This window comes from Oncorhynchus nerka, linkage group LG13, assembly GCF_034236695.1.
Source record: "Oncorhynchus nerka isolate Pitt River linkage group LG13, Oner_Uvic_2.0, whole genome shotgun sequence".
Lineage (NCBI taxonomy): Eukaryota > Metazoa > Chordata > Actinopteri > Salmoniformes > Salmonidae > Oncorhynchus > Oncorhynchus nerka.
The window spans coordinates 52779158-52801139 of NC_088408.1; the positions used below are offsets into that span (position 1 = coordinate 52779158).

Consider the following 21982-nt stretch of genomic DNA (forward strand, 5'->3'; position numbering starts at 1 on the left):
TATTACACGTTTGCTGTAATGAATGAAAAACTTTGTATCTTATCTTTGGTATCATAAACAATCCTTGCTTCTTGCCTGTGTCTGGTTAAGAGAGGAGGGGGAGGGCCCCCTCCGGAGGAACATCTGACAGAATGCCCAGAATATGATCTTTAAGTTAAGATCGAGATGGAGCCAGTCACATGTGTGAACCGATCCAATGAATCATGTTTATGTAGGTTTAGATAGCAGTATATAAGGCTATGTAAGTAACACCCTTTCAAAGCTCACTTCAGACCAGTCCTTAAGCATCTAAGTTTAACTGTGACCACTCCAGCTTGCTGACAATAAAGAGTGATTCATTTAATATTGACATTGAGTGTCCTGTGTAAGAACTTCAGTAACAGAGCCATATAAAGTTTAAGTTAGCCAAATACATTTCAACTCAAGTTTTTCACAATTCATGACATTTAATCCTAGTAAAAATTCCCTTTCTTGGGTCAGATAGGATCACCACTTTATTTTAGGAATGTGAAATGTCAGAATAATAGTAGAGTGATTTATTTCAGCTTTTGTTTCATCACATTCCTATTGGGTCAGAAGTTTACATACACTCAATGAGTATTTGGCAGCAGTGCCTTTGAATGGTTTAACTTGGTTCAAACGTTTCAGGTAGCCTTCCACAAGCTTCCCACAAGAAGTTGGGTGAATTTTGTCCCATTCCTCCTGACAGGGCTGGTGTAACGGAGTCAGGTTTGTAGGCCTCCTTGATCACACGCTTTTTCAGTTCTGCCCACAAATGTTCTACAGGATTGAGGTCAGGGCTTTGTGATGGCCACTCCAATACCTCGACTTTGTTGTCCTTAAGCCATTTTGCCACAACTTTGGAAGTATGCTTGGGGTCATTGTCCATTTGGAAGAACCATTTGCGACCAAGCTTGAACTTGAACTGATGTCTTGAGATGTTGCTTCAAAAAATCTACAAAATTTTCCAGCCTCATGATGCCATCTATTTTGTGAAGTGGTCCCAGCTTTGATGCACCTGTACTGACCTCGCCTTCTGGATGGTAGTGGGGTGAACAGACAGTGGCTCGAGTGGTTGTTGTCCTTGATGATCTTTTTGGCCTTCCTGTGACACCGGGTGCTGTAGGTGTCCTGGAGGGCAAGTAGTTTGCCCCCGGGTGATGCGTTGTGCAGACCGCACCACCCTCTGGAGAGCAGTTGCCTTACCAGGCAGTGATACAGCCCGACAGGATGCTTTCAATTGTGCATCTGTAAAAGTTTGAGGGTTTTAGGTGACAAGCCAAATATCTTTACCTTCTTCACCACACTGTGTGTGAGTGGACCATTTCAGTTTGTCCGTGATGTGTATGCCAACGTTCCACCTTCTCCACTGCTGTCCCATCAATGTGGATAGGGGGGTGCTCCCTCTGTTTCCTCTAGTCCACGATTATTTCCTTTTTTTGTTGACGAGAGATCGTTTTCCTGACACCACACTCCGAGTGCCCTCACCTCCTCCCTTCGAAGTCCGCCTACCTCTTCTGCGGCGACGTTGTTTTGGGTCGGCCTCTGGGATTAGATCCAATGTCCTGGTAGGTGGTCCGAACAAAGGATCCACATCGGTAAAGTGATATTCCTGGTCACAATGTTGGTAAATTGACGTCGCTCTGATATCCAATAGTTCTTCCCGGCTGTATGTAATAAGACTTAAGATTTTCTGTGCTAACAATGTAAGAAATAATACTTTTTTAAAAACGAAACACTGCATAGTTTCCTAAGGACTCGAATGCGAGGCGACCATCTCTGTCGGCGCATCTTGTTGTGATTATGGTTCATTGTTTACCTAGCTAATGTAATCTAACGTTACGTGTATGACATTATTAGTATCTCAGAGCTATTTGCTTAACTAGCTTACATTAGGCTATAGCTAGCCAACACTGAACCTGATTGATTCGCTACCTGCAGAATCATGCAGGCTAGTAGCATCATGAGTTGTGATTATGGTTCATTTTTTACCTAGCTAGCTAGATTACATGTCTTAACAAAATACTCCACTATGCAAGTAACCACTCCCTGGTGCATTCGTAAATTCAGTCTGGTCATCTACTCCAATTTTAAAGCACTCTCGTCTGTGTGCCAGAGAGCGCAGAATAACTGAAGATTTTCGAACGCTCAACACCAGTTAAATATGGCCATGTCAGTAAATTCACTCATCGGCCAGAGCGTCCGCTGTGCGCTCAGAACACTAAACGCTCAGAATTTACAATCTGACAGCACAATTGCAGTCACCAATGCTCTGGATAACAAAGCAGCCTAATCAACTCTGCTAGGGCAAGTAATGTTCAGTGAGCTGTTCTCTCTCTCTCTCACATAGATGTCTGGAAGTAGTTAGCAAGTTAGTTTGGGTGCCTGACAGCTGTTAATACATTCGGATAAACCCGTAAATAGATGGTTGGGGCTAAAGTTTAAGAGGATGTGAACAATGCTGAATGGGTGTAGACAAAGAGGGTTCTCCAATAGCAGTACCAAAACTTTCAAAGACCATTTTCTCAAAAGTGAATTTACAAGTTTATCAACTTTCAAAGCAAAATTACTTTCCCATTGTTCCTCAACTGTAGTGTATTATACCATTTTGCAGCTCTGAGTCTCTACTTTTATCCAATGTAGGAAGCACAATTTAAAAATGTTGCTTCATGAGACCGATTTGAGCCCGTCAGTCACAAATCTGTCCTCGGTTGCAACACTTCTAAACTGCCTGGAAGCACAATAACTGTTCATCGGGAGCTTCATGAAATTGGTTTCCGAGCAGCCACACACAAGCCTAAGATCACAGTGCGCAATGCCAAGCATCGGTTGAAGAGGTGCAAATCTCGTAGCCGTTGGGACTCTGAAGCAGTGAAAATGCGTCCACTGGAATGATGAATTACGCTTTACCATCTGGCAGCCCGACGTACGAATCTGGGTTTGGCGGATGCCAGGAGAACGCTACCTGCCCCAATGTATTATTATTCCTCCACCCAGTTTGGTGGAGAAGGAATAATGGTTTGGTGCTGTTTTTCATGGTTTGGGTTACTTAGTTCCAGTGAAGGGAAATCTTAACTTTACCAGACAATTCTGTGCTTCCAACTTTCTGGCAGTTTGGGAAAGGCCCTTTTCCTGGCCTGCACAGAGCCCTGATGAATTGGAATGCTGACTGTGAGCCAGGCCTAAACTCTCAACATCAGTGCCAGACCTCACTAATGCTTGTGGCTGAAAGAAAGTAAGTCCCTGCAGCAATGTTCCAAAATCTAGTGGAACGCCTTCCCAGAAGAGTGGAGGCTGTTACAGCAGCAAAGGGGCGACCAACTCTATTAATGCCCATGATTTTGGGAAGTTAAGAGCAGATGTCCACATACTTTTGTATCTGTGCATATGCCAGCACCGGTACTGCAAGCCTTCCTCTTATGCGTGAAATGAGTTGGGGAAAAACTGACACTTTGCATCTTAGAAATAGTTCACACTTACAGTATATCACAAAAGTGAGTACACCCCTCACATTTTTGTAAATATTTGAGTATATATTTTCATGTGACAACACTGAAGAAATGATACTTTGCTACAATGTAAAGTAGTGAGTGTACAGCTTGTATAACAGTGTAAATTTGCTGTCCCCTCAAAATAACTCAATACACAGCCATGAATGTCTAAACCACTGGCAACAAAAGTGAGTACACCCCGAAGTGAAAATGTCCAAATTGGGCCCACGATCATTAATTAAACTTTTTAAAACAAACTTTTATTTGAGTCCTCAGATGAGACTAAAATGTAGCTTTTTGGCCATCAAGGAAAACGCTATGTCTGGCGCAAACCCAACACCTCTCATCACCCCGAGAAAATCATCCATGCTTTTCAACGGCAGGTACTGAGAAACTGGTCAGAATTGAATGAATGATGGATGGGGCTAAATACAGAGAAATTATTGAGGGAAACCTGTTTGTCTTCCAGAGATTTGAGACTGGAATGGAGGTTCACCTTACAGCAGGACAATGACCCGAAGCATACTGCTAAAGCAACACTCCAGTGGTTTAAAGGGGAAACATTTCAATGTCTTGGGATGGCCTAGTCAAAGCCCAGACCTCAATCCAACTGAGAATCTGTGGTATAATTTAAAGATTGCTGTACACCAGCGGAACCCATCCAACTTGAAGAAGCTGGAGCAGTTTTGCCTTGAAGAATGGGCAAAAATCCCAGTGGCTAGATGTGCCACGCTTATAGAGACTTGCAGCAAAATGTGGCTCTACAAAGTATTGACTTTGGGGGGTGAATAGTTGTGCACGCCCAAATTCAGTTTTTTTTTCTTATTTCTTGTTTGTTTCACAATAAAAAATATTTTTCTTCAAAGTGGTAGGCATGTTGTAAAATCAAATGATTACAACCCTCCCCAAAAAATCTATTTTAATTCCAGGTTGAAAAGCAACAAAATAGGAAAAATGCCAAGGGGGTGAATACTACAGAGGGTAGTGCGTACGGCCCAGTACATCACTGGGGCTAAGCTGCCTGCCATCCAGGACCTCGACACCAGGCGGTGTCAGAGGAAGGCCCTAGAAATTGTCAAAGACCCCAGCCACCCCAGTCATAGACTGTTCTCTCTACTACCGCATGGCAAGTGGTACCAGAGTGCCAAATAGTTTTGACCTGAATGAGATTGCATGGTGTGACTGATTAGTTCAGAGCTGAAAAGGAGGCAATAGACAACGATATATACATAGACTTGATTGAGCTCATTGATCCAAGGGCACTTTCTTTAAAGAAAACAACATAATATGGCCTCACTCACTGTGATAGGAGATCCCTTGCAATACTGTGAATGCTATCTCTTAATAAAATAGTAACCCAAACTGTTAATTCCATTCAAACTAAACTAGGCCTACTTTACTGTAACCAAACAGGATTTGTCTGTGAAATCTTATCTTGGGTGACTTCAAACTCGCACACACACCAAATGTGTAGATATCCCATCAATCACCATTAACGACCTGTCAGGCTTAGTTTGTGTTAATTTCCTGTGTTCTGTTGGGTCGTGTTCAGTAGAACACGACCCTGCTCTCAGGTTGTGTGGGTTGTCCTTATGGATTTAATTTTGGAGGCCATTCTTTTCGATGTGGTCCTTGACTTTCCTGGCTTCATCCCAGCTGACTCCTTTCGTTCCACTTTCTCTCTGTTGACTAGTTCTCTGTCCTCATCCAGTTCGAGTATATGTGGCATCAACAGCGTGGAGCTCCCCTGCTTCAAATGCTCTCTTTCCAAGAGGCTGCCTCGTAGTGGCTTGCTTGCAGTTTGAGGTATGCTCATGTTTGTTTCCTGTTGCACTGCATGCAAAGCAAGAGCACATCCACCTCTGCAGGAGCATTTTTCTCCAGTCACATCATGCCCATACTCCTGGAGGCTCGGTTGGGACCTTTGGCAGCTTTGGCATGGAGACGGCTTCACCATGTTCTTCAATCCACAGCTTGAGCCAGAAGGAGGCTGGGTGGCACAGCAGCACGGCCTATGGACAGCGACTGCGGTATTTGGCAATACAGAGTCTGAGTTCAGCTGTTCTGAGACCTGCTGAGTGGCAGTGGAAATATTGTCCTGCTCTGCCTTGTCCTGAGTAGAGACAACAGAATGCATCTTGATTGTGGTAAAGGAGGTACCACAGGGATGTGTGTTGTCCCTAGCCATGTTGCAGTCATTTGTACAGTCATTTTTCACTTGGATAACCACTTTGTATTCTCTCAAGTCAGGGGAGTCCCCCACTGTTCGGCTGCATGTCCTCGTCTTCTCGGTGTCCTCCGCAGCGGAGCTCTTGATTCTTCAAGGCTTTGTACTTCTAATACAGAGACATAAGAGGCAGATGTGAGGAATCAAAAGAGAGCAAGCACTTTGTGGAGGCGATGTGTCAGTAATTGCTGCCGTTTGACAACAATACACTAAGTATGAATGCCATTGGGTCTATGGCGCATACCTGTAAGTTCTGGAAGTGTATGAGGGACTTGCAGTGAAAGTGCCTGGCCGTGGACTTGAAATAGAAGAACTTATGGCACAGTCTGCAGAGAAAACCAGCCACTGGGACAACAAAGCTTGAACCTGGAGAAAATAATGGAGAGATATGAGGCGGGAAATAAATAATGCTTCGTCTCACTTTCTGTCCTACAGTTTCGTTTTTTGTGACTGGGTGTGTCATCATAGCAACAGCATAATCACCGTATTGTGTTTCAGAATCAAACGCTTCATAGCCCCCCACATGCTCTTGTGGGACTGCTCTTTGACCGGGCTGCGATCCCTGCAAAAACAGTGAGAAATTAAACACTTGGAAAGAAATGTACATGACGCATGGCAGTTATGTTCCTTGGGAAATTTAGTCCATTAATACCCTGCTATCCTCATCCTCGTGGGTCTCCTCCTCAAAGTCATCTTCTCCCTCGAAACATCCCACTGCATCCACAGTGATGAGTTCTTCAATGACCTCTGGCTCTCCTTCCTCCTGGAGCTGGGGTCAAAAGGAGGACATGAGGTGAATCAACATTAAGCTAAACAATGCCCCCTGTTGGATATTGTGCTTCATGAACGGTGCATTGCTCAGTGAGGGACAAATCCCAACTGTCTAATTTTCACTTAGTAATGCATTGACATTTTGACCCTGAAGTGGCTAGTAGCCAAGCGAGACTAGTCAATAGTCATAGATTATAAACAAGGACAAATGCCCCAAACCAAAAATTAAAGGTCCATATTTCATAAACACACATTATTATGCACTACTGTTGTTTATTCACATGCACACACCACCTTCCGCTTGTGTTCTCGGGACTTCATGTGCTCCACAAACTTCCGTGGCGTCCTGAACTGGCGATTGCAGACGGTGCAGAAGGGACGTGAGGACTGCTTTGATAGCTTAGAAACCCGAGAGAATAAAATGTTTACAATGTTATGGCTCTACCCGCTTCCATTCTCCACAAAGCCCATTTCACCTTTTTACTCTTCCCAACCTTAGTGCTTCTCTCTGACGTCACCTTTACCTTGTGCTCCTTTGTCCTCCGGTGCTCGAGGAGGTCGCCGGTAAAGTGTGTTTGGCAGGTTGCACACCAGCGCTGCACCCTTGCTGGCTTTTTGCCCCTGGAATGTAGCCAAACAGAATTTGAAATCCACTCTATTGCATTTGCCAGGCTGCCTGACTACTGCCAGTCCCCGGTGTCTCAGTCTCACCAACACTGACAGCGGATTGTGATGATAGAGAAGTGTAGTGAGTAATATGGTAATAGAGTTTGCCCCTTACCCGGCTTTGTGTGTACCCTGTACAAAGTCGCCGACCCGTGGTAATAGATTGACCAGACAGGCATTGCTCACTTGCTGAATCTCCATCATACGCTGTTGATGTTCCAATCCGTTCATATGGTTCTGGAAATTCTGCAGGCAGGTGAGGGGCAGACAGACAAAATTAATTTGAGTTGTAAAATACCATTAATTTCACAGGATGAGCATCAATACTTACATACAGTATTAATTTTGTCAACAATAACTATGACAAAAAACACTCATTAACAACCTATTTTTCCTGACTAAAACTATAACGAGAATCCCTGAAAAAAAACTATAACAAATTGCTTTTCATTTTAGTTGACAAAAATATGAAGAGACAAGAATTACACGTGAGACTAATAGAAATGTAATATGAAATGAAGCTCCTTTCATCCGTTTTGTCCAATCCTAAGCACACATGCAGACTATTTAAACGCTATCCTCTCATTGGCAGAATTTAGATATTGTAGTTGCGCGGTTTGATTGAGCCGATATGCTTGGCTCTCCCACACACTCCCAGATGGTCACTTCAGTCACTCATCATTTTTTTAAAACTGATACAAAGACTGGACACTTGACTTGTAAATAACCTCAACTAGAAACAATGTTTGCCCTCTTACTTTCATGTAGGCCATTTTTGATTTGATCACATCTGAAGCTCTATTTTCCCTTTGTGCGTCTGTTATTCATTAAATCGGTGTTGCGGTAGCTTTTTTCCTATGAGAATTTGTTGAATATTAGGAGTATAGTGATACTTCGGTCATTTTTGTGAAGCTCAATGTTGCCTGCTGAGGTATACGAGGGGATAGTAGACCTAGTTGGATAAGGATATCTGAATGTGCAATGTACTGACTATTATGTGACTAAAATGGCTGTGACAAACTAGGATATAATTATCCAGAGTTTTAGTCGAATGATAACTAAAACTAATGAAGGATGAAATGACTAAAATGTGACTAAGACTAAAGGGTATTTCAAGACTAAAACTAAAATAGCTGCCAAAATTAACACTGCTCACATTTGGTATTCAGACCCCTTCCCCTTTCCCACATTGTTATGTTACAGCCTTATTCTAAAATGGATAAAACTTTAAAGTTCCTCAATCTACACACAATACCCCACAATGACAAAGCAAAAAATGATTTTTAGAAAAACTGAAATATCACATTTATATAATTATTCAGACCCTTTACTCCGTACTTTGTTAAAGCACCTTTGGCTTCAGTATACTGTACAGTGCATTCAGAAAGTACTCAGACCCCTTGACTTTCTCCTCATTTTGTAGTTTGTCGCGTCATACCCAAGATACCCAACCTGACAGAGCTTGAGAGGATCTGCAGAGAATAATGGGAGAAACTCCCAAAATATAGGTGTGCCAAGCTTGTACACAAGAAGACTGCAAGCTATAATCGCTGCCAACGGTGCTTCAACAAAGTACTGAGTAAAGGATCTGAATACTTATGTAAAGGTGATTTAAAAAAAAAATGTAGATCTACATACATTACAGAGAGTATTCAGTCCCCTTGACTTTCTCCACATTTCACAGCCTTATTCTAAAATGTATTGAATTGCTCTAACAAGCATGACATTGACAGTCCATTCCCCAAGCAGCTGTTTCATTTTATAGTGATGGGTTCTGACTTCTAAACTTGAAATATGAGCCAAGGGCTTGGAATGTTACTGAGTAAGGGAAAGGCAATCACATGGTTGCGGCCACTGATAAGGGTGGAGAGCTGTGGATTAGTGAGGAATGGGGGCCAAGGTCAGGTCACATTAAGGGAGAAAGAACAGTTTATTACCCACATCACTTAACTTCCTGCCTATCAATAAAGATGACAGGGAAGGAGGAGACTTGTGCTGGTGGGAACACGTCTTTGTCTGTTCAGCTGTCTGACTCATTGCGTAACTAAAACCGGGTTTAAGCTTTTCATAGTTGTCCGTCAGGTTCTAAATAACAGGGTAAAAACTAACAATAGTACTTGTGCTAGCTTTACGTGTGTGGCTTTGTCCTCACCTGCTGGTTGTGGTAGGGGTTGCTGCAGATGTAGCAGTAGTGGCTGTCAGTCGCAGCTCCTCTGTCACTGTCCTCACCCTGTCCCCCTACACCACAGGGGGTCCCCGTGGCTGTTGCTGCAGCCAACTCCTCTAGGCCTGTGCTGAACGCCCGGCTCTCGCTGCTCTGCTGGATGGTGACTTTCAGGGATGTGCCTACCCCCAGAACATGCTTTAGCCCAACACACAGGACAGCATCCAGTGTCAGCACAGATAACACTCGCAGATGGAGCATTTTTGAAAATCAGGATTACGAAATTAAATTAAATTCCTTTAGTGCCCACCTACTTCAGCTGTTACACTTTCTTTGCAACATTCCTCCGCCACTTGAATGGAAGTGCTTCCTCCTCTGTACTCGAGAGCAGAGATATCTATGGAAAAGCAAAATATATTGTGTGCTAAAACAACAATGGATGAATTAAAACAAAAGCTGGACCTGCAGGATACATATAAAAATAAACAATGTATAAGGGTAATGGTTTAGCTGTAAGCAGAGCTATATTCATTACAAATCAAATGGAAGCACAACAGCCGAAGGGACTATGCTGAACTTGTAACTCCAATTACAAACACTTGTTTTCATTGCTATTTTTTTCCGTTGCAAAGAGTTTGGCTACAGTGTGCACTAATAAATACACCCCTGATTACCCATTTCATGTCTCCTGGTATGTCAGTTGCAAATATCGATACCATTGATTTGATTCCTATTTCATTACAACAGCGGTGTCAGAATCAAGACTGCCATAAAATCTCCAAAACACACCTACAGGCTGAGGTACATCTGTTGACATTTCATTATCAGACTTCTGGACTGCCTCTTGTCCAATTTTTATATTCACAGGCTCTTCTGACCTGTGAATAAGACCAGTCCAGAAAATAAAAAACAACAAAAACAACCAGGTTTAAATTTAACATAGCTGTGGTGGTAGGCAGAATAACTGGTCTGTGTTCAGTAAGTAGACAAGTGACAGACTTTTGTTTTCCATGGCAAAATTGTGTGTGGTGAGCCCTACTGAACAACTCCAGTTAGATACTTACAAATTCATCTTCTGCTTCTTCATCTCAGGCTCCTGTTGCTTTGCAAAGAATTGTCCAGCTGATTCCGCTTCCTGCATCTCTGTAAAACAAGGATAACACATACCCAGATCAGCACAAAATTGAAATAGGCATATCAAGACACTTAAAATTGATGGGTTCTGACTTATAAACTTGAACATTTACATTCTAGCAGAACATGTTATTGTATACATCAGGTATCTTATGATAAGGAGAAGGGCCACAGTCTGGCTTCAGTTGTTGTAAATTGAAATACTTGCTACACCAGAAGTGAATGATATGTAAAATTAATGAATATGGTGGAATCAATTATGGTTGAATATGAGCCAGGGGCTTGGAATGTTACTAAAGTAAGGGAAAAGGCAATCACATGGTTGCGGTCATTGATAAGGGTGGAGAGCTGTGGATTAGTGAGGAATAGGGGCCAAGGTCAGGTCAGATTAAGGTCAGGTCACTCTAGCGTGGGTCGGGTCAGGTCAGGCTAGCGACCCACCTCGCCAACAGCCAATGAAATTGCAGGGCGCCCAATTCAAAACAACAGAAATCCCATAATTAAAATTCCTCAAACATACAAGTATTTTACACCATTTTAAAGATACATTTCTTGTAAATCCAGCCAGTGTCCGATTTCAAATTGGCTTTACGGCGAAAGCACACCAAATGATTATGTTAGGTCAGCACCTAGTCACAGAAAACCATACAGCCATTTTCCAGCCAAGGAGATGTCACAAAACTCAGAAATAGCGTTATAAATATTCACTTACCTTTGATGATCTTGATCGGAATGCACTCCTGGGAATCCCAGTTCCACAATAAATGTTTGTTTTGTTCAATAAAGTCCATCATTTATGTCCAAATACCTCCTTTTTGTTCGCGCATTTAGTTCACAAATCCAGGCGAAAGTTCAGACGAAAAGTCCAAAAAGTTATATTACAGTTCGTAGAAACATGTTAACCTCTTGCTTCTACTCGGGACGCTTGCATCCCAACTAGAGCTCTGGAAATGCAAATGCGCTACGCTAAATGCTAATAGTATTAGTTAAAACTCAAACGTTCATTAAAATACACATGCAGGGTATCGAATTAAAGCTACACTCGTTGTGAATCCAGGCAACAAGTCAGATTTTTAAAATGCTTTTCGGCGAAAGCATGAGAAGCTATTATCTGATAGCATGAAACAATACACTACAACACAAAAGATCCGCAGGGGACGTAAACAAAATAATTAGCATTTCGGCGTTACACAAACCGCACAATAAAATAGAAAACATTCATTACCTTTCACCATCTTCTTTGTTGGCACTCCTAGATGTGCCATAAACACTATTGGGTCTTTATTTAGATTAAATCGGTCCATATAAAGCCTAGATATCATTATATGTAGACTGTGTGATAAACGAAAAAAACATCGTTTCAAAACGTAACGTCATTTTTTAAAATTCAAAAAGTCGACGATAAACTTTCACAAAACACTTCGAAATACTTTTGTAATGCAACTTTAGGTATTAGTAAACGTTAATAAGCGATAAAATTCATCATGAGGCAATGTAAAAATCATTAGCTGTCCGTCTGGAAAAATGTCCGGCTAGAAACTCAAAGAAAATATCCGGTCCTAGACCTGAAGAAATACGGTGCCTTGCATGTGTTTGACCAAGAAAAAACTTGAAGGCAAATGACAAGACTCTAGACACCGTGTGGAAGCTGTAGGTACTGCAACCTCAGTCAATTAATTGTGGTTCACCTTTATCAATGGGTTCAAGTAGCGCATGGATATATTTTTCCATTTTCAGTGATCAGTTTTTCCTGTGCTTTTCGATGTAAATGCCGTTCTGGTAAAGCCACAGCAGTGATTTAACCAGTTTTATAAACGTCTGAGTGTTTTCTATCCACATAGACTAAGCAAATGCATATATTATATTCCTGGCATGAGTAGCAGGGCGCTGAAATGTTGAGCGATTTTTAACAGAATGTTCAAAAAAGTAGAGGGAAGAGGTTAAACGATGTATAGAATCAATCTTTAGGATGTTTTTAATCATAAATCTTCAATGTTTCAACTGGACAATTCCTTTGTCTTTAGAAATGAAAAGGAACGCAGCTACCTCTCACGGCCGCACGCATGATTTAGCTCATGGCACTCTGCCAGACATCTGACTCAAACAGCTCTCATTCTCTCCCCCTTCACAGTAGAAGCCTGGAACCATGTTCTAAAGACTGTTGACATCTAGTGGAAGCCTTGGGCAGTGCAACATGACCCCATAGACACTGTATATTCGATAGGCAATGACTTGGAAAAACTACAAATCTCAGATTTCCCACTTCCGGGTTGGATTTTTTTTCTCAGGTTTTTGCCTGCCATATGGCTTCTGATATACTCAGACATCATTCAAACAGTTTTAGAAACTTCAGAGTGTTTTCTATCCAAATCTACTAATTATATGCATATTCTAGCTTTTGGGCCTGAGTAGCAAGCAGTTTACTCTGGGCACCTTATTATCCAAGCTACTCAATACTGTCCCCCAGCCATAAGAAGTTAACAGTATTTCATGTGGTACTTTACTTTTGACGACCCAGACCACCATTTTCTTTGTTCACACACAGAAGATTGACTGTCAAACATGGATTTTTATTGTGGCTGTGTGGCTGGGGGTCAACAGAAATAAGTTGCCAGGTTAACTAAGAGGGTTTCTAGAGTCGGGTGTATAAGTGAGATAAAACCATGGGACTCACCTGTATTGGGAGTCCTATCATCCCTCTCCCCTAGCCCCTCTGCACTGCTGGAGCTCAGCTGGCCCCCAGCACTTCCTGTCTGTTCCTTCTTCCTCTTCCTAACACGAATGTCCTGTTTGGACACAAACACAACAAAACACCACACATCATTAAATCAATAGTTCACACTCACAGATCATTTTAGGATGTGCAGTTGCTCAATGTTAATTTAAGTAAAGAAGATAATAGTACTGTAGATGTAGCCTATACTGAAGCGGTCCTGCCCAGAAAGGTTCTCCGATTCAGAGTGGTAGAAGAAAAGATGAACCTTGTTTAAAAAGTGTGTAAGGGAATGATTGGGTCCTGATGCGAACAATCCCACTTGGGGAATAGGAGCCGGTCCAAGGAGAGATTGCCTTGTCCCCTCAGACAAAAATGAAGTAAAGGGTAGCCCACTACCCATGGCCAAGCCTCGCATGTTACCTATAGATAGAGGAGGAAGACATTGTATGTACTTATAGGGAAAAGGAATTATCCTCCAACATCCACAGCATTTTGACTCTTCTATATGCTACTAAAACATCAACCACCTTCCTGTGTGAGAATATAAGACAGAGGCTTACCTCGCATCGGTTGTTGCATGAGCAGTGCCCCTTGCAGCATGGGGTTGGTGGCAAGGAGAGAGGCCCGGGGAACTGGGCAGAGGTAGATCATGCTAGGTGGAGGTGGTCTGATTGACATCAAAATTAGAAAATTAGACAAAAATCTGGATAAGGTGTTTGACTTTATTACTAGGTTCAGTGTAGCTGAGGAATGCTCATCTCCGTTCTCTTATATCAAAAGGAGTTGACTATCGATAACCGGTTACTAGCAAATCGTGTGACAACATTGAGTCACCAACAGTCAGAGCCTAATATTGGAATCAAGGAGCCTAACGTTAATCCTTAGTACAAGGACCTTACATGTTCTGTTTAAAGGGCGAATTGGCTCTGGATGCCAAAACAGCCATATACATATACTTTTAGAAGCATAAATAACGTCACAAATGCAAAATACACAGTTACTGTACACCGTTTTACCACACAGTTGCAGCCGACACTATTTTTCAGTGACAACATGTTTGTGCGTCGGTCTTCTGTTTACACACAAGTGTCTGTAGACGCAGATAGGGGCGACAGTCATTTAATTAGCACAGGTAGTCAAATCAAATTGCATTGGTCACATACACATGGTTAGCAGATGTTAAATGCTTGTGCTTCCTAGTTCCGAAAGTGCAGTGATATCTATCAAGTAATCTAACAATACCCCAATAACTACCTAACACACACAAATCGAAAGGGATGGAATAAGAAAACGTACATATAAATATATGGATGAGCGATGGCCGAGCGGCATAGGCAAGATAGAAGAGATGGTATAAGATACAGTATTTACATAGGAGATTAATAATGTAAGATATGTAAACATTATTCAAAAGTGATCTATTTATTAAAAAGAGGCCAATGATTTGAGTCTATGTAGGCAGCAGCCTCTCTGAGTTAGTGATTGCTGTTTGGCAGTCTGATGGCCTTGAGATAGAAGTGGTCTCTCGGTCCCAGCTTTGATGCACCTGTACTGACCTCGCCTTCTGGAGGGGTGAACAGGCAGTGGCTCGGGTGGTTGTTGTCCTTGATTATCTTTTTGACCTTCCTGTGACATCTGGTGCTGTAGGTGTCATGGAGGGCAGATAGTTTGCCCCCGGTGATGCATTGTGCAGAACCAGGTGGTGATACAGCCAGAAAGGATGCTCTCAATTATGCATCTGTAAAAGTGAGGGTTTTAGGTGACAAGCCAAATTTCTTCAGCCCACTGCTGTTGTGTCATCTGCAAACTTGATTGAGTTGGAGACGTGCATGGCCACAGTCATGGGTGAACAGGGAGTACAGGAGGGGGCTGAGCATGCACCCTTGTGGGTCCCCAGTGTTGAAGGTCAGCGAAGGTGAGATGTTTCCTACCTTCACCACCTGGGGGCAGCCCGTCAGAAAGTCCAGGACCCAATTACACAGGGCTGGGTCGAGACCCAAACTACAAAAAAAATGTCTTCTGGCAGTTTAAATTGGCCACATTTTGAAACATGGACCTGCGTTTTGTTTAGGTTTTACACCTTTTTTTTTTTCCATATTTGATGGGTAGGCGCCAGCCATATCTGGCACTGTGGGTCACCAAACTTGTACACAGGCAAACAGTGATATCGCTCACAAAGTAGCTGTAACCTTGTTAACTCTTTAGAACCCATGGCGGTCATCGACGGCCTTTCTTTAAATTACTATAGCGGCCGCGAACGGCCTCGTTTTTCTAACAATAATATCTGTATCAATATTGTGAAATTAACTTGCTTAACAACCTGTCGTCATATTCGCGTGGCTGTTGTAATCTACCAGAAACAGGGTATGCTGTAATTTGACTTCCAAAGTTAAAAAAACTGATGGTGCCAAAGCAGACACGACTTTTCACTGTGATAGAGGCTGTGTTGGTTGGCGATACGGATTCGGAGACGTCCTTGCACTTTGAAAAGCGATGATGTCGAGGTGAGTGAAATAAGTCAACAGCAGATTTACAGTATGTTTGATGCTATGAAACTTGGGGAATAGCTCTCAGATTAGCAAATCATGTCATGATAACTTGGTTGGTACAGGCGAGCACACAGCTCGAATGATTGCTCTCGGTCTCATGGAAAAATACTTGAAAAATATAAACGCAACATGCAACAATTTCAAAGATTTTACTGAGTTACAGTTCATGAGAAATCAGTCAATTTAAATAAACAAATGAAATCCATAGACTAGGGCCTAATTTCTCACGACTGGAATACAGATATTCATCTGTTAGTCAGATACCTTTTTTAAAAAAAAATTTTTTTTTTAAATGGCTCTATGTAGTAATGTGCGCCTCCATAGTCTGTTCTGGACTTGGGGACTGTGAAGAGACATCTTGTGGGGTGTCTTGTGGGGTATGCATGGGTGTCCGAGCTGTGTGCCAGTAGTTTAGACAGACAGCTCGGCATTGAACATGTCAATACCTCTCATAAATAAAAGTAGTAATGAAGTCAATCTCTTCCACTTTCAGCCAGGAGAGACTGACATGCATATTATTAATATTAGCCCTCTTTGTACATCCAAGGGCCAGCCGTGCTGCCCTGTTCTGAGACAATTGCAATTTTCCTAAGTCCTTTGTGGAACCTGACCACACGACTGAACAGTAGTCAAGGTGCAACTTAAATTGAAGATGTGGCAAATAGGAGTGGTAATATCGTCTGCTATTATCCTCCAGATTGTCAGACCCCGGTAGCATGTCATTGTTGATAGACAATTTTTGACCTCTTCCACACTGACTTTACGGAATTCAAAAGTACAATTCTTGTCTTTCATAATTTGGTCCGATATACTTGGATGTGTGTTGTCAGCGTTTGTTGCTGGCATGTCATCCAAGTTTGCTTATCTTGCCAATTAAAAAGTAATTAAAGTAGTTTGCAATATCAGTGGGCTTTGTGATGAATCTGATTCAATGAATGGAGCCGAGCTGTTTTTTTCCCCCCAATAGTTCATTTAAGGTGCCCCAAAGCTTTTAACTATCATTCTTTATATCATTTCTTTGTTTCATAGTGTAGTTTATTTTTCTTTTAATTTAGTTTAGTCAAATGATTTCTTAATTTGCCAGATTTAATTGACATATCTTTTGCCTCATCCCTCTCACCTAGAGGTCGACCGATTAAACGGAATGGCCGATTAATTAGGGCCGATTTCATAACAATCGGAAATCGGTATTTTTGGGTGCCATTTTTTTTTTTTTATATACCTTTATTTAACTAGGCAAGTCAGTTAAGAACACATTCTTATTTTCAATGACGGCCTAGGAACGGTGGGTTAACTGCCTCGTTCAGGGGCAAAACGACAGATTTTCACCTTGTCAGCTTGGGGTATCCAATCTTGCAACCTTACAGTTAACTAGTCCAACGCAATAACGACCTGCCTCTCTCGTTGCACTCCACAAGGAGACTGACTGCCTGTTATGCAAATGCAGTAAGCCAAGGTAAGTTGCTAGCTAGCATTAAACTTATCTTATAAAAAACAATCATAATCACTAGTTAACTACACATGGTTGATGATATTACTAGATATTATCTAGCGTGTCCTGCGTTGCATATAATCTGACTGAAGAACATTGAAGAATCTCATATTTAGATTTTTTTTTTAATACACTTTTTTGGTTACTACATAATTCCATGTGTTATTTCAAAGATATGTCTTCACTATTGTTCTACAATGTATAACATAAAATAAAGCCTTGAATGGGGGGGGGTGTCTGTCCAAACTTGACTGGTACAAACATATATAAAGGAATACAAGTATCAAGCATACAAGTATCTAAGTATCTGACTGAGCGGTGGTAGGCAGAAGCAAGCACGTAAACATTCATTCAAACAGCACTTTCGTGCGTTTTGCCAGCAGCTCTTCATTGCGCTGTTTATGACTTCAAGCCTATCAACTCCCGAGATGAGGCTGGTGTAACCGAAGTGAAATGGCTAGCTAGTTAGCGCGCGCTAATAGCGTTTCAAACGTCACTCGCTCAGAGCCTTCTAGTAGTTGTTCCTCTTGCTCTGCATGGGTAACTCTGCTTCGATGGTGGCTGTTGTCGTTGTGTTGCTGGTTCGAGCCCAGGGAGGAGCGAGGAGAGAGCTATACTGTTACACTGGCAATACTAAAGTGCCTATAGGAACATCCAATAGTCAAAGGTTAATGAAATACAAATGGTATAGAGGGAAATAGTCCTATAATTCCTGTAATAACTACAACCTAAAAATTCTTACCTGGGAATATTGAAGACTCATGTTAAAAGGAACCACCAGCTTTCATATGTTCTCATGTTCTGAGCAAGGAACTGAAACGTTAGCTTTCTTACATAGCACATATTGCACTTTGACTTTCTTCTCCAAAACTTTGTTTTTGCATTATTTAAACCAAATTGAACATGTTTCATTATTTACTTGAGGCTAAATTGATTTTATTGATGTATTATATTAAGTTAAAATGAGTGTTCATTCTGTATTGTTGTAATTGTCATTGTTACAAATAAATATAATAAACATCGTCCGATTAATCGGTATCGGCTTTTTTGGTCCTCCAATAATCGGCATCGAAAAATCATAATCGGTCGACCTCTCAACCATACAGTTTTTTAATTCCTCATCAATCCAAGGGGATTTAACAGTTTTTACAGTCATTTTCTTAATGGGTGTGGGCTTATTAGAACTGGAGTAAGCAATTTCATAAGTGTCTCAAGTGCAGCATCTGGTTGCTCCTCATTACAATCCACAGACCAGCAAATATTCTTTACATAATCAACATATGAATCACTACTAAACTTACTCTATGACCTCTTATACACTATATTAGGCCCAACCTTTGGAACTTTGGTTTTCCTAGATATGGCTATTATATTGTGATCACTACATCCTATGGATTTGGATACTGCTTTATACCAAATATCTGCAGCATTAGTAGAGATGTGATCAATACATGCTAATGATTTAATTCCTGTACTGTTTGTAACTACCCTGGTAGGTTGACTGACAACCTGATCCAGGTTGCAGGCACTGGTTACAGTTGGAAGTTTTTTCCTAAATGGGCAACTTTATGATAGCCAGTCAATATTAAATCACCCAGAAAATATACAGTTGAAGTCTACATACACCTTAGCCAAATATATTTAAACTCAGTGTCACAATTCCTGACATTTAATCCTAGTAAAAATTCTCTGTCTTGGGTCAGTTAGGATCACCACTTTATTTTAAGAACGTGAAATGTCAGAATAATAGTAAAGAGAATTATTTTCAGCTTTTATTTCTTTCATCACATTCCCAGTGGGTCATACATTTACATACACTCAATTAGTATTTGGTAACATTGCCTTTAAATTGTTTAACTTTGGGCAAACATTTCAGGTAGCCTTCCACAAGCTTTCCACAATAAGTTGGGTGAATTTTGGCCCATTCCTCCTCAAAGAGCTGGTGTAACTGAGTCAGGTTTGCAGGCCTCCTTGCTCACACGTTTTTTCAGTTCTGCCCACACATTTTCTGTAGGGTTGAGATTAGTCTTTGTGACGGCCACTCCAGTACCTCTACTTTGTTGTCCTTAAGCCATTTTGCCACAACTTTGGAAGTATGCTTGGGGTCATTGTCCAGTTGGAAGACCCATTTGCAACCAAGCTTTAATTTCCTGACTGATGTCTTGAGATGTTTCTTCAATATATCCACAAAATGTTCCCTCATCATGATGCCATCTATTTTGTGAAGTGCAGTGGTCCCTCTTGCAGCAAAGCACCCCCACAACATGATGCTGCCACCCCCGTGCTTCACGGTTGGGATGGTGTTCTTCGGCTTGCAAGCCACCCCCTTTTCCTCCAAACATAACAATGCTGGGCGGCCATTCAGGTTAGGTCAATATAGGACTCGTTTTAAAAGTGACTCCAGCAGAGATACAGTAGTCTTTTAGCCAGATGTGTAATTGCCAGCAGTCTGCCGAATCTTTCACACCTGCGTCCCAAAGATGGTACTGGACCTAAAATGTGCCGTTCTATGGAATCTTTTAATTCTAAAATCAGTTATGTTAGTATCTCTCTGCCTGCCTCCTGTTAGTCTCTCTCTCACCCTCTCCCATCTGTTAGTCTCCCTCCCGTTAGTCTCTCTCCCCTCCCTCCCGTTAGTCACTCTCCCTCCCTCCCCTCGTTAGTCTCCCTCCCTCCCCGTTAGTCTCCCTCCCTCCCCGTTAGTCTCCCTCCCTCCCCCGTTAGTCTCCCTCCCTCCCCGTTAGTCTCCCTCCCTCCCGTTAGTCTCCCTCCCTCCCCCGTTAGTCTCCCTCCCCCCGTTAGTCTCCCTCCCTCCCGTTAGTCTCCTCCCCCCGTTAGTCTCCCTCCCCCCGTTAGTCTCTCTCCCTCCCGTTAGTCTCTCTCCCTCCCGTTAGTCTCTCTCCCTCCCGTTAGTCTCTCTCCCTCCCGTTAGTCTCTCTCCCTCTCTCCCTCCCACTCTCCCTCCCATTAGTCTCTCTCCCCCTCCGTCGCAGGCCTAACAACACCTGTGCCAATATATCCTCCAAACACTGGCTTCTCTGGCATTATCACTTAATAATGCATTGCTACCAGCAAAGCTGGCATTGTGACGCAGAACAATGGGCTGGGAATAGAACTTTCAGAAGGCGAGTCGGTGCCATGATGTTCAATAGAACTAATAGGAGCTGGCTGGGTGAAAAATGCCCTGAAATAAGGTGTTTTTTTCATGTTTTTGATATTTACTTCAAAACTAGAGCAAGCAGTTGGGACATATAGCAAATATTAGGAAACGGGGCTCCGTGGAGGATGTAATTAACACATTTTTATCAAAAATAAAAACGTAAAAAATGTAATGTGTCCAGATTATCTAGGTTCAGTGGGTTTTGATAGAGAGCACCCATGCAGGAATGTCTTACCGGTTCATTTGGTGCTGGTGTGGAAGTTGGGATGGCATGAGTTGGGTTGTTTGTAGCTGCTGGCGTTGTTGGAGATGTTGTGGAAGCTGCCAAATACGTTGCTGCTGTTGGAGGCGTTGTTGATGACCGAACATATTGCTAGCTAAATAACGTTACATAACTAGCTACTAACCTTTACGAAGTAGCCAGTTAACATCAAATATGGTTGGCTACATATGTGCTTGTCTAATTAACGGTACAGCTGACATACTAATTTAGATAGCTAACGTTATCTAGACTAACTTTACCAAGCTAGACAGATTAGTTAGCTAGCCAGTTTACCTGTACTATGACGCATAGCTACGTTAACTAGCTGAAAGTATGAAATTATCAAGAAATGCGCTGTAGTTGTGCATTTACAATACCTACTTCCGTGGCACATATATTTAGATGGTTTCAAAAACAGTAGCTACTGTTATCACTTTCAAAACTTATTTGCTGGCTATGCACACTAGCTCCAGTTCAGAAATACTATACTATATCAGCGTCTCGTCAGCAACACTAAAAAAAGTACTTCCGTATCAGGGGAATGTCGGAAATGTTCAAATTAAAAGTCGCGCATGTAAGAATCCCCTAGAGTCGATTGATACACTGGTGCATCAAATCTAAATTAAATAACAAAAATTCCCATCAAAATTCGTCAGTTTGTGTTTTGCATTGAATGCGTCTCAATTACCACCTCATCCAGTGTCGCACTTCCGCATCTGCGGTGAAAGCACAGGAGAAGATCTTTGGTGAAAGGTGGCAGAAACTAGAGAAACAGATAGAATATTGAGACAGATAAGCATCCGGTTGGCGTTTCGCCTGAGAGAAAGCCCACTAAACACGTAGTGGGAGAAGATGGAACGGGATGGATTTGGGTCGAAATTCTGCAAAAAATATTATGTTATGAACAGAGTGGACTACGTTTAGTAGACATTACTCTTTGCAAAAGTAAAAAAAAATATATATGTCTGTTTAGGAGTGAAAATACCAATTGAGTTATTGCATACGTGAACTTCACTGAGTAGGCGTTCTCAAACGGAAATATGTAAATATTTACTAGAACGCGCCAATAGGTTATCGCTAGCGCATGCTTGGCTCTACCCACCTCCTTGCTTGTTCTGCCCACTATGACTCGTGTTCTCATTGGAAACGACAAGCTGTGATCTATCTTCGTTTCGTGATACAAATCTTTGCTAGAGCAGCGTTCTTTTTTGATGTTTATTGGCAGGGTATACTCATAAGGTGTATTGCTGCCACCTACTGCATGGAGTACCGAATACTAATACTAATTACCAAAAACACTAACCAAATTCACGCTACTACCCTGAATGTTTTTTTATTTATTAAAAAAAT

The 21982-nt window shown here is 41.9% G+C and overlaps 1 protein-coding gene across 3 annotated transcripts; it reads right to left on the reverse strand.

Annotated features, from left to right (window-relative positions):
• Positions 1–521: 521 nt before the first annotated feature.
• Positions 522–21362, reverse strand: ciz1b (cdkn1a interacting zinc finger protein 1b). Of its 3 annotated transcripts, none has more exons than XM_065026477.1 (15): positions 20606–21362; positions 13730–13836; positions 13435–13589; positions 13128–13239; positions 10384–10462; positions 10109–10197; positions 9630–9716; positions 9308–9501; positions 7271–7401; positions 7014–7110; positions 6781–6888; positions 6371–6487; positions 6202–6280; positions 5963–6084; positions 522–5827 (listed from the first exon to the last, which is right to left on the reverse strand). In XM_065026477.1, the coding sequence occupies exons 1-15, from the start codon at positions 20737–20739 to the stop codon at positions 5738–5740; spliced, it is 1701 nt and encodes a 566-aa protein (XP_064882549.1). In that variant the 5' UTR covers positions 20740–21362; the 3' UTR covers positions 522–5737. The 3 variants fall into 3 exon arrangements, with proteins under 3 accessions (XP_064882549.1, XP_029519776.2, XP_064882548.1); XM_029663916.2 differs by having other exon boundaries at positions 9308–9517; positions 9634–9716; positions 20606–21361; XM_065026476.1 differs by having other exon boundaries at positions 6784–6888; positions 9308–9517; positions 9634–9716; positions 20606–21360.
• Between the last annotated feature and the right edge of the window lie 620 nt (positions 21363–21982).

Coding starts and splice junctions, on each gene's coding strand:
- ciz1b (XM_029663916.2), bottom strand. CDS start 20,739: ATGTTCGGTCATCAACAACGCCTCCAACAGCAGCAACGTATTTGGCAG. Junction 13,590..13,729: donor CATGCAACAACCGATGCGAG/GTAAGCCTCTGT, acceptor CTCTATCTATAG/GTAACATGCGAGGCTTGGCC. Junction 9,518..9,633: donor AAGAAAGTGTAACAGCTGAA/GTAGGTGGGCAC, acceptor GTTGGGCTAAAG/CATGTTCTGGGGGTAGGCAC.